The 13,652-nt window shown below is 42.3% G+C and overlaps 1 protein-coding gene across 2 annotated transcripts in view; it reads right to left on the bottom strand.

The window, feature by feature from the left end:
* CGNL1 (cingulin like 1) overlaps nt 1-13,652 on the bottom strand; it is a 432,222-nt gene that overhangs the window by 128,812 nt on the left and 289,758 nt on the right. For both annotated transcript variants that reach the window (XM_069624908.1, XM_069624907.1), the window contains 2 exons: nt 3,527-3,733; nt 967-1,071 (listed from right to left, as the gene is read on the bottom strand). In XM_069624908.1, the coding sequence (XP_069481009.1) occupies nt 967-1,071; nt 3,527-3,733 (312 nt within the window). The remainder of the gene's footprint in view (nt 1-966; nt 1,072-3,526; nt 3,734-13,652) is intronic.

The raw sequence follows: 13,652 nt of genomic DNA, 5'->3' as shown, positions 1-13,652 counted from the left end.
CCAGTTACCTTCTTCCTGGTGGGGGTATGCAGTACTTCCCGGGGTCTTGGTCTTGCTTGCTCTTGTCGAACTCTGTGTGTCTCTCTCTCCTTCCTTCTGCATCGCGCTGGCTCTGCAGGTTTCTTGGCCTGTTGGTATCGGCATAGTTAAAGGATCAGATGGTCCACCTCTCTGAGGTCATGGCACGGTCTGCGTCTCTCTAGCTTCTGCATAGGTTAGGTCTCCATCGGACTAGGGAGTGCTTTGCCAACCATTCCAAGGTGTCCTCATGACCGAGGACCAGCTTCCTCTACTCGCTTCCTCGCTCCCAAGGTTTGAATCTCCCTGCGCTCACAGGCTTGACACCAGATTCTTCCTTCATTGATTTTTATGTCCTGTAAATTGGTGCTTGCCAGCGGGGTACCAAAGTCCTTTTGTATCAATGGTGTAATTCTTCATGCATCCTTGGCGTCACTTCTTCTCAGTACTGTCTAGAAAAGAAGTAGTTTGCATCACTCCTTCAATCTTTCTCTGCTCAGTACTTTTGGGAGATGAGTTATCAGTCTATCTTCCTTTTCTTCCTTCTCGTCTTGGTGGTCTTGCGTCTTAAGTGAGGAAAGGAAGGAATATTGCAGTAACAAACAGTATTGGATTTAGGTTGGTTCTCAGAGGACCTCATGGATTTCATGGTCTCAAAGGCAATGGGTTAGGGGGTTCCATCATGGAATCAGAGTCCTTATTCCCCCATGAGGGTAGTCTCTCCATGCAAGTTCCCACATCCCTCCACCCCTAAGGGGATTGTTACATAGGAGGCCCACCTCCCTAGCCTCACAGGGAAGGGCTCCCCTCTGGGGAGAAGTGACGAGACCTTGTGAATTGTCACAGTACACAATCAATGTATTACTGGGTCGTCCCACCAACAGGTCGATGTTCACTTTGAGGGTTTTCAAGACAGCTGGTCATGCCACCAGTGTATTCATGTCTCACCTGGGCGTCCTCCAGCTGACTTTGTAGCATTCTGGTAGACTGTGCCACTTGCTTTTCCTGGTCGCCGGCATGTTCTAACGCATTTTCAAGCTGTTGTTTTTCTCTCTGTCAAAAAACAAATGGACATTCTGAAATGTAGAGGCCAATGTTTCACCCTCCAAAATGGAGGTACGGAACAATGTAGAACAATAAATATTAAAAGAACAATATGAATTCATGTGTTGTAGTGGAGCGCACTGCAAAATAAACAGATGAACAAAGATGAAAATACTTATACAAAGTTTTTCCATGTAAATCTTAAAATCAATATATTGTCTTCCTAATACTCTTCCTAGTTGCAATTTCACTATTCATTGGTGATAAGCGTCATTAATTTGAACTTCAGGGACATAATATTCTTAGTTTAAATGCAACTCTTTGAGATCATTTTTGGGAATTTCGTGACGAAAAAGACAATAATAAAAAAAAAACAATAAATATCACCCTACCACTGCAGATAATACATAAATGTTTTGTTAAATTTGTTGCAAGAACACAATCAAGCAGGATAAGCTACTGAGCTAACTTCTGCAATGCAGACGGGTTGAATAAATATTGTACACACACAACAGAAAATATACAGAGATTGGGAGTCTAAAACTAGACTCAAGAAAAAGAAGCCATGTTGGACTCTGCAAGTGCAACCAAACCTTGGTGAGTCAGATGACCCACATTCCAAGAAGGAAAGATTATTTCAAGAAGATGTCTTAAATATGAGCTCTGAAGATGTGTGAAGTTGCTTCCCTCGTCTCGATAGATATTCCCCATTCGGCAGCCAATCCCCACCACCCTGATTTACTTTCACCCCTGCCGGGATACTGCAGCATAGAATTGAACATTTTGTGGCATAAAAAAAGGACAATTCCCAGCATACTGTTTTACTGAATGGCGGGTGTGAGTGTGTGAGGCTACTAGAGCACCAGGTTGTCTTTATTTGCACCTTTTGTATGTTGCCAATGTTATCAATGTAATAAAGAGTCTCAGATGTCCCAAGCGTGACAGAGCAGCATTTGCTGCGTGCCTCTATTATATTAACACTGTTCATGGTTTGATTGTTATCACTTTCAATGGAGCATACATTCCTCTCATCTAACCTCGAATCCCCAGTCACCCACACCCCTCACACACTTCAACACCCCTCATATTCAACAACGCTGCATCAGAACTTACACTCCGAAACCCCTCACTCTGCCAGTCATACGCATGTGCCCATGAGAGGGAGGCAGTGGGCTAGAGAGGGGTTATCCCCAGCCATCAACCCTATCTCCTATTTAATTTTACACGTGGAACAATACTCTCTGCAATTGTTCACAATTTCAGGCATCAAATACTAAACAAATCCAACATGCATTACTAATCTTGGATTTAAACTGCATTTCTGCCAATGGAAGCAAAACACGGTTGCCATTTAAAAACGAGATTTTAGATGCATGGATATAGATTGTTGAGATGAGATTCTCACAACCACAGTATTTTTAATGTTCTCCTTGCTTTGTAAATTCCCAATGATTGTGTTAATTACAAACTTATAAAGAAAGCAGATGTGTGACTAGTTTTCATAGGTTAAATCCCGTCCTTCGTTAATGGTTTGAAACCTTACATGACTATAAAAAAGGAAACCAGGTATTTTAAAATGTGGATCTTATAACCAAATCTAAGTGATAGTGATTTAATAAAATACATTTTGACTCTAATGTGTAACCTTTAATTAAACAGTGTGACTAGAAATACTTATGTTTAATCTCCTAACTATTCACTATGGATCCACATACATTAAAGCTCTACTTCTGGACAAGCAAAAGGGATAATACTACAATTGCTGCAATCAATTTTTATGTCATTCGTTATCTATGAAGACTATATCTGGTAAATATAAAATAATATATAGGAGATTTTATCATTAAAATCGGGGCAGGGATTTAATAAAGAAAAGCATGCCTCAAATTAGTATTCACTATTGAATATCCCCTTTCCCAATACTTTCAATAATGTTATTGTAGTTTATAAGACATGCCAGATATTGAGTTAATTAAGTGTTACGTTGTTTAGAACCACCAGCAGTTCCATTTCCCAGGTGGCCAGTAAACATCCAGACTACATGCTTCACTATGAACCCGGTTTTAAAAATAACCCCCCTACCACCTTTTCTTTTTTAAGCTACATCTCCTTTTATCCGTTTTTATCAATGATTATTTTTTTTTTCTATTTGCAGTGAAGAAATACGAACACCTCAGAAATGTCTACTTGCCTTAAATACTGCACCGTTTTCTTGAAGATACACATTGGTCTTAGTTTCAGGGACTTTGCAGGTGTCCAATTCACAAACTGTTGATATGTGAGTGTGCTCAGTCCCAAGGAAGCAACATAGTTGCATACGTATTACAGTATGAAACTGAATGACCATTGAGCAGATACGAAACTGCAAATTTAATTTCAATGATCCATTAATGGATCAATAAATGTACATTGGAAGGCAGTCCTGTTGGCAAACAGTTGTACAGTAATGCAAATGTAACCGTACCTCAGACCTCTTTAATTTGTCCTTCATTTTGTCTTCTTCTTCTGTCATGTCCTCGATCTGTTGATTGAGTTCCAATATTTTCAATTCTAGCTCCCGAATGTGCTTCTTCAGCTGCTCGTTCTCCTCAGTCAATCCCTTCACCTGCAGCTCTGCACTGGCCCGCATCTGCTCCGCCATGCTCTTCTTCCCAAGAAGTGCACTGCTGTTCTGTTGAAGACACATGCAAGGTTAATTAAGCATCTGCAAGGTTTGATGAAGAATCGAAGTCCATTCTAATTGCCATGCAAAAAACAAGATCTGCTTGCATGTCACAAACATATTAGAATCCATACAGAAATCTTCATGCCATAAATTGTTGAATTACAACAATAAAAAGCTCAAAAAATGCAAATGGGCCTAAATTGGACTGCTAGAACATGGTGAATTTTACTGATGTAAATTGTGCAATATTGTGTGCAAAATTACAGCAATTTGACAAAAAATTGCCGCTTTTAACGAAAACATAGTCTTGAAATGTGAGCACAGAAATAAAATCTGAATAATAGGTTTTTCCAAGTTGAAAAATATGCCTACGTTAAAGTACAACTATAGTACCCTTAGGAAAGTTGCTGAATGCAACTTGAAAATTAAAGTTTGATGGAAAATTCATTGGCATTGTAAGTGAAAAGTCTTTATTTGTGTCTTAGAACTATTTTGCTGGACAACACAATCCGGCAATTTAACGTTTTGCTGAAATCTGCCACAATTTAATGAGAAGTGTAATTACGCAAATGCATAATGTCAACATTTTTAAATTGGAAAGAATAGGAATGTGGCTGTTAGAATGGCATTTTGACACACCAACATCCCATTTGCGTGCAGTTATGCATTTAGTGATCCAAGAATGGACCTCGGGAGTCCTAGGGCCATGGGTGGAGACCTTTGGCGCCTCGTATGAAATGGATGCAGATTGTATGCATGAATAGGGACTGGCAATCAGACAAGGCATTATCGTTAGCACTTTATAGCACGCAAAGATGTGAAGATTAACTTTGCATAGCCATTGTAATCAATGCACATCTTGATCCTGGATTTGGAACACCATGTAGTAAGACGATTGTGTAACAAATTAATAGCAATTAACTTCACCCATGACAATGTATTTTGCAATACAGCCTTACACCAGCCACAAACGTTTGTTTTTTGTGTATTTAGGTGGACAACTAAATCCAGCAAAGAATCTGCAACATTTCTGCATCTAACAGAGCGCAGGATACTAAAAGTATCTACCGACAGTGTGCAGTGCAAGCATCACAGAAAGGAGAATTACTCTATTCTTGCTTGCTTTTCAATAGATTCCCAGCCTGTATCTCCTACCCTTTGACTCTGCCCTGCCTCCCTGGAAACCCCTGCACTTAAGGACTGTTTCTGTATCCCTACAGTCCCCCCCCCCCACCCCCACCAGCATTGGTCTGCTCTACTCTGCACTTGCCACCAACAGGCCGCTTTACCATCGTATTTATTCCTGTATGATGTTATGTTATTTTGCATTTATATATGTACATGCACTGCACTGTCCCCCTCTCCCTTCCCTTGCGCGATCTGAATGGCACTTGGCTTAGTAGGATCGTTGTCTGTCTTTCCACTTTTTTCCCTCCCCTGCCTCGTCGCGCCTTGAAACACTTGTGTATAGGCGAGTTATAAATGCCATATCATATACCCAGGAAATATGGTTTTATGTCCCTTCATCGCCTGTCTTTTTTTTCGATGTTTTTTCCCCCAACAATTTTATTTCGGATTAACTTGTTTACCCGTTCCCCTAGTTAGTTTAGATTATTCCCTACCCCCCACCTCTTATAGACCCTTGCCCCCACCCCATAAATTTTGTGAAAAATCAAAGAAAAAAAACATTGGGAAAAGGACTGCCAATGAATGAACATTATACCGCAAATATAATTGAACGTGGATGATTTGGAATCTATGATCCAGTTAGGCAGGAGGCACTGGGCTGAATTAAGTGTATGTAGAAGGATTTGGTCAGCAACTTAACATGCTTTGTGGTCTTAAGAAGTGTATAGTGTGTATCCAGTCGGCCTCACTCAATTCCACCCATTTGGAACTTGGCCAAACATGTTAAAATAATCCTGTTCTTCACTGCAAAAAATAGAAGCACCTCTGTAAAATCCCCAATGATCCTTTCATTTGTCACCCACCAATTAAATGCAGTAGTATTAGATGACTTCTAATACTAATAAGCAATTCTTCTAAATAGACCCTTTGTAAGTGGTTCCTCCCTCTACTGAGCACTGTAATAATATTTGCCATCACTGAATCTAATGGTACTCAGAGAATCGTGAAGAAGCAGCAGTGGGAACTTAGAACTAGAATTTCGAACAGTGGAATAAGGAAATGCTTTAAGGACTTATTAGGAAATGGAGACACACGTCTCTTATAGGAATAACAATGAGGACAGAAATAAAAAAAAAAAGACTAATCGTACCGCCACATAGAAATATTTTAAATTCAACAAGCAGATTTGGCAGATGGATCACTTTTGCACGGCAAATAACATTAAAATAAAATACTGCTGTAAATATCTGAAAAAGGCAGGTCACAGGTAAAAAAAACATTCATCAATATTTGATAAGATGGCGGGCGAAATGAATTCACAGCTGAAATGGTGTTAGAACAACACAGTCTGGACAGTGTGAGGGTCAGAAATGAAAGGCGGACACAAAGTGGTAGTGTTTTCAACATCAGACATCTTTATTAAAAGAAAAGGGTTGGATAAAGGCCTTTCGGTCCCTATCCTAAAGAGTTTCCCTGCCTAGAAAACAAAACAAAAAAAATAAAAAAATAAAAGAAAATAATAAAAAAAATCGGTCCGTGTCTTGTCGTCAACATTATGTAAACTGTCCTTGTGTCCCAAACAGATCTGACCCTCACACTAGAAATTAACATCTAAGAAGTGTAAGGAAAAATGTCTCTGATCTAGGTTTAGCTATAAGGTGTTAAAATATAAAGCAAACCAATAAATCCAACAAAAATTGTTTCTTGAAAGGAGATGTCCTTATATACAGAGTGTTGCGCCCTTCCCCTGGATTATTTCATGAAGGATGGTCAAAGTGTCTATTCCCAAACAAGTTTTCCTTAAGGAGGGCAGGAATGCCTCTTCCATACAACACTTTCTCAAGGATGGTGAAGTAAGGGTTCCCAGAATGGCCCTTATGACCCCTATGAGACTGCAGACTCGCAGAATGAATGGTGTAACTCGCTGTTTGGCCAGTCACTGACTGCACCAATGTATCATGGATATGAGAAAAGATATTCCCTCAGACAGCCATTCAAACCATATCCAGTTGATGGTTTCGAGGAGACAGAGGTCTCATTAATGGATCAGATCGACTGACAGTAAAGCCAGGGATCGATGACGTCATTAACGACATAGCCACATTAGCCGTGAAGCAAATATGCATTCATGCATGAAGCTACACAAACATGCACTAGTTTATTACTTGTAGGAATGGACAACATGCTTATGACTCCTGCAGGTAGAGGACACACATTTGCATAATGCTAAGAACCTTTACTTTTTTTTGCCAAAGCGAAGACGCAAGACACAGAATATACGTGGATCAAGCTTGCATATGCTTTATTGCAACTAACCATAAGAAGCCATGAAGACACACGGTGAATCTATAGGGGGACTGAAGTGAATCAGTTTGGAAGGACAGGCCTCATATACATGGAAGGGGTGAGATGATCCCTGCAGCACGAGGCACAGAGTTAGTGTTCAAAGCCAAAGACAAGGGTGGGTGGAAAATTCCGGCAGCAAGCCACCGATCGAATTCAGAATAAAATCCTCATAATTGCAGACAGAAGGGCTTTGTTTTGTCGTCCTCTCACACGTGATCGAGGACAGGACAGGACAATGCCCATTTACTTGTGGTGGGAAGTGAAGCTGCTCCCAGTGAGACAGAACAGAATGATACAAGTGTGGCCCACCAAAACTGCAATCTGTAGGCACTCTCCCAGGCTAGGTGATCAGACCAGTAGCAACAATATGAAACACACAGCCGCCCTCCATAGTCCTTCCCATCACCTTTAAAAAAGGTACACCGAGTTCTGTGCAGGCTCAGAAGCCGAGAGGTGCTGGAGAATTGTTTTCCTGTATGATCCCTGTCTGTATTGGCTAATAAGAGTATATTTTGCCCAATGGTTGAGTCTTCCGTTCTTGCAGTGGGGAGTCTTTGATGGGCCCAAGTTTCTCTGCTAGTAATTTGGACGAAAGCTGTGAGGTGACCCACCCGCAAGGCCTTAACAGTGGCAAATATCTTTTACACAATGGTTGTTTCAAAAATGGCAAATGTGTCTCTTTTACACAACTTCTCAAGGATGACTCCCTGGTATCCTCCCATGCCAGGAATTAATCAGTAGATTTAGATCCCTGTTATACTCTCCTGCCAGGAATCCACTTCTGGGTTTTATAGATCCCCTGGTGTACTCTCCTGCCAGGTATCCTTCCGCCAAAAGGCTCATCACTGCCCGATACTTCTCATTTATGAGGGCTTCTTTCAATGTTATTTTTGTTTCCCAGTATAGCACAGTTGTACTCCTGCACGGTCAATACTTCATTGATTTTAGATACTACTTGTCCCAAGTTTCCCCATATGGGCATCTCGCATATGAAGACTTATTCAAGGTCTGTTTTAGCTTCACCAGTATTCATTTGCTTATGGCAATGCTTGCTCTAACTTGCCCCATATGAACATCTTATATATGGAGACTTGTGCAAATCTCGTTTTTCAGCTTCTTCATTAATATTCATCTGCTTGTGATAACATTTGCTCCAGCTTTCCCCATATTGACATCTCAGGCATGAGGAATTGTGCAAATTCTGTATTTCTAATTTACTTGGTCTGTATTCAAATTGTACTCTTAATTGTTCATGTGCCTGTCAGTACAGCTCGGGGTTCCCACCATCACTGCGTCAACTCCCTGGTGTCTCATAGCTTTTTCCGATCTGTGGCACGTTTCTGCGGCTAAGTCTTAACTCGGGAATAGCATCTCCCGCTTGACAGACCATCTTCCAGCTTTCCTGCTAGCCTTGCATTCGCTTGCCGGTAAAGTTGCTACTGTTTGGCACGACCGCGTCCTCGACAGCCTCGCTGCTGCTTCTGTCAGTTCCTTTGCAACTCTCCCTAGAGCCTACCATGCTCCCCTGGGTCTCCTGCCACTCCAGTAAGAAATGCTGACAAGTGGCAACTTGAAAGCCCCCGCCTCCTTCAGCACGGTCCATTCCTGTGCTTCTGCCCTCACCTGCGGTTCTGCTTCCCGCTTTGCCAGAGCTGCCTCTCTTCTCGCCGCCTCCTGATTCAAGTGTAAACCATTTTTAAATGTCCGGTGCAAATGATCCACATTGCAACAACCAGTCCGTGTGAGTAGTACATGGGGCCCGTGCACTACTCACGTATTTAGCTTACGGTTTCTTGCCATCCATACTAACTCCTCCTTCCTCGTCTCAGTACTTGAGGCATTATAGGATTTGGAGACCATAGGATTAATAGGACTTCTAAGGTGATTTTGTTTAGGATTGTGTTTAGTACAAAACCATCGGAGATAGGATATGTTGTGTGTTATGTGAATATGAGATGTGGATGGTATTCAGACTAGAATGTTTGTTAGGAAAGGTTTTTACAGTTTTGTAACTGGAGGAATTTGTACTGTGACAACATGTCATCAGGAATTTAGGAATTATAGGGTCTTCTTCATTTATAAGGGAAGAATACAGTGTCCCTCCCAATGGGATCACCGCATCTCCCCGACAGACATCTCCTCCCATGTAATCCTCCCTCATAACACACCCAGGGTCAGGAGACTGCCCCCCCTGGCCACATGCGACGAGAGATCTCAGGTTGGGGGTCAGTGATGACTCCACAGGATTCATCTGGGTGTTGTCTGGCGACAATTTTTTTTGTCGATTCACCATAAACAGTACAAACGAGGCCTCATAATGCACATTACAGTGAGGTAAGGGACCTTTTAAAATATGCTTGGAACCTATTTGGGTGGGCTGCAAGTCAAAACCCAGCATCACAAAAAAACAATGTGCTGTGGCTTGTTAACTGTAATCTGATGGGGAACTGCCAACCTCAAGTGCAGGGACGTCATTTAGGGGTCGCCAGAGGTCGCAAGAGCGACCGTTGCTGATTGGCCAGCAACCTCTGTCAATCTCTAGCGACCTCTGGCATTTTGTCCAATCAGAGAGGGGGCGTGGCCACAGCTACAATCGTGCCGTGCTGCATGGCTTCGCTTCTTGCAACTGCAAGGAAACTTGCGTGTGTGCTGTGTTCGGCTCCTCCTGTGTCCAAGAACTGAAGAATGAAGGCCATTAGGCCAACCTTCTAAAACACGATGAGTAGGGTGCAGTGGCTGTGTCCGTGTGAGTCTGATTGAGGTCGGGGAGCGGGGGTGTGTGCTTTGCTTTGGAAGAGTAGGTTGCAGAGCGGATCGAATATGTATACAAATATACTATCCAGTATAAATTAATTACATTTACGTTTGTTTAGCAACAATGGCACCATAGGTATATGCGCGCGGTGGGTCAGGGGCGGGGCACTAGGTTTGATATGTTGTGCAGGTTTTTTCTTGTACGTCACCGGGAAAGCTTGTACGGTGCAAGGAGTATTGTGAGCTTTGTAATGAGGGCACGTTTGATACATGGGAGCGGGTCGTTGCTGACGCACACCGGACCACCCCGTGGGCTACGCAACACCAGTTTGGCACACAATGTTTACGAAACTACACGGGCTGCGATGCAGGGCCAGCGCAGCTGACGAAAAGGGCGGGAGTGCTAGGAAGAGGGAACACGACATATGAAGGATAATGCATAACGCACCTATAATCAAATGTTTCATTGACTGTGTGCTAAACCAGAGTGCATGTGATGTTTTGAAAGGCTAGGGATAGCAAACGGGGGCTCCATCAGCGGTCCAACAAGGGACGCATACAAAGACTAATGGGCTGCTTTAGGCTGATGTGACATCTAAATGGCGTCACATTGAGTTATCTTGCAAACAAGTGTGGGAGACGGGCAGATTAAAAATTGCCCGCATGGTTTGGTGCAAGTTAAGTTAACGCCACATGGCACCCCGAAACGCAGTCCTAGAATAGGGCCCTCACACACATACAAACACAGCCGTAGGTCTCCCTCCGAGATAAACAATAATGGGTAGAACGGTCGCACTGCATTCTGAAGGGAGCTTTCTTGCGCACGGTCACACGGAGAAGCAAGCACCTTGTAGATGTGCAAGACTTTCAGACACAACCAGAATATTGCGTTTTGAATAAAGACAGGGGTGAATAGGGAGGGAAAGTGATTGCGCAAATCTGAAGAATGCAGCCACTCCATTGGGAAAGTAACCTGTCATCAGATGAGCAAGCATATTTCTGGGAAATGTGTCTCAATGCCCATGGCCTTCCAAAAAGCAGTGTAATTGGGACCCGCTGATATGGGTCGGTGGATAGGGGCGCCTGTGCCTGGCCGCTGCCTCGGAAGCTCATATTGCCCAGCCAGGTATTACACAGAAATTCAGTAGCCAAATCCCGCGAGCCCCTGCTGTTCCCACAAGTGTAGCAGTGTGCAAAGGCTCAGTGCAAGTCTAGCTCCTTTACACCAACACACTAAGAACCCATCCCAGTGACCTTGGGAATAGGAGCTGGAGGATAAGGCATTAGAATATTTGCTTGAATAGCACCTTTGCTGGCCTAAGGGTTCTCCTAAGTAGGGAGAGTGACCAAAAAGGCGATTAGGCACAGTGGTCGACGTGGGTGGAAACTAAAGCGCACGACGTGCAAATACTCTGAGACATCTCCAATCATTTTTGTTCTCCATTGAGACTGTCCCAGGACGTTGGAGATGGTCGCGTTTCTCTTTTAAAGGATCCCTACAGCCATTTCAACCTGTGCCCTGCAGTTAGTGCACCGGTTCCATTGCTTCCATTTATTTCGATTGTCCACTTGGGACATAACGCTTATTTCCAGGTTGCCTCATAGATCTGTCCTGGACCTGCATTAATCAACGTTTGTCTTCTGCATTCACACAGGATTAACGTCAGATTGCTGCAGACACAGCTGTGTGGGGGTAACAGGGCTGGCTGTGCTGTTTAGAATGCCCCATAGAGGTATGAATAGTGGGTCTCCGCTTTTATCCTAGCTTTTATCCCCTATCCCCATACCCGCCCCTGTCACCCCAGAATGTGATTTCGCTCTGTAGCCCTGTTCAAATAACAGGGGGATGCACATAAAGAGGGGATTTGGGTTCATATACTTCCCGTGGCAACATGAACCTTGACCCTGCTACATATGAGGATCCATTCTTGTAGGAAATGTCACAATACAGCGATATCGTAACCATATTTGTCTTAGTGTACTGAGGGATAATGCTTTATGGGTTCACTTCCTGTGATGTCACATGGGGGCGTGGTCAACTGACATCCACCTCTAGCTTGACAGCAAGTCGTTACTTTCTGTCATCTTTAGGTTTAGGAAGTCTACAGAGTGAACCTTTTGCGAATATTGACCAAGATTTTTGACCTCAAGTACAGGTTAGTTAAGTGATTAGTTATCACAGCCCTTAGTCTCGTTTCTTTTTCTTCTTCTTTTCTGGTCTCTCTGAAAAGCGCAGTTATATTAATTACCTCCTATTAATCTTTCAGAAAGAATTATCTGATATCATTACCTGAAGAAGGGTTAATGAAGACCCGAAACGTGTAGTATAGGACAGAAGACACAACAGCAATATTTCCCTGTCTAGATATCAGTGTATATCATTTGAATGTAATAATTGGTCAACAATTGTATGTATAACCCAGATATGTTTTTTGGCAAATGTAATTTATAATCTCCTATGTTGAGATTTCTTTACATGAAATTTGTGTTTTGAGATTGTTGCAAAATTACTGACAAGAGTTTATTGTCGATTATTTACTTTGATTAACGCTCATTTTGAAATGGAATATAAAAAAAGTTTCCTTTTTTGAATTGTCTTTTCTTTGAACTGTCTTATTTGGAAGTATTAAGTTCCTAAAAGTTTTTTAGCAACTATTTGTTTGCTATGGTCTGTGCCCCTGTTTGTATCGCGAGTTGTGCTTTGCGATACCTCCCCCTTTTTTCTTCACATTTTGGGTCTAGTAGCATAGATCTCAACAGGGAGCACTACGAAGTATCAGTATACATATGAATATTCCTTTATCCTAACTAACTCAGTGTGCACCTCTACAACCAATTTTGTATCACGTCCTGTGATGTCACACTTGGGGCGTGGCATTGTGATGTCACTTCCGCTACCCCTGGCATTTTGGTGAAATGACGTCCCTGCTCAAATGATGTAAAAAAATAACCCTTGATGAAAAACCAATGGTCCCCATGGGTGCTCCGATACTGCCAGCCAGGGGGAAGGGGGGATTTGGTGCAGTATAAAAGCATTTTAATACTACATTTGTAAATTTGCCAACGAATATTCAGATTTTGACTGGAATGTTCAAGTACAGTAAACGGTACGTGTAATCTTGTCACTGGAAGCCTACTTTTCACAATATATGAAATTTGAAAAATCCATTGTCCCAAAATGTCAATACAGTCCAGAAAAACGTCACCTCTCGGTTAGACGTGAAAATAAGTCAAATGAATGCCGAGTTATGCATTTCAAAGGATGATCAGTGAAGTCCTAATGGTGCCGTGACATTCCAGTACTGCACTGGTCTAGTCACGCATTTACAGAAATGTAAATTCATCTGTGCTGGGGCATCACTTTTAGTGCACAAACGGAAGCCCCCAGACTCCTCCTCTTTTTTACACATTGCTCCCATGCATATGCTTAGCATCTTCACTTTAAAAAAAAAAAATCACCCATTCAGTTGAATTTTTGCAAATGCATACTGATGGAACTGCACTGATGCAAAGCCCTGGCTTCATCTAATAGAACTTCCTCCTGGTTGGCAAAATGCATCTCCAAGCAGATCCTCATAATCTTGGAACTGTTTCCATAGCTGGGCGTGTGTTTTTTTTACAATGTGATCCATAGCAGTTAATGAGAATGGAGGCCAACTGAATTACATTTCAAGCGATTTCACATTTATTTTAAAAA

The sequence above is a fragment of the Ambystoma mexicanum genome, chromosome 11 (genome assembly GCF_040938575.1).
Source record: "Ambystoma mexicanum isolate Mex_15411 chromosome 11, UKY_AmexF1_1, whole genome shotgun sequence".
NCBI lineage: Eukaryota > Metazoa > Chordata > Amphibia > Caudata > Ambystomatidae > Ambystoma > Ambystoma mexicanum.
This window is presented reverse-complemented; position numbering and strand designations above follow the sequence as displayed.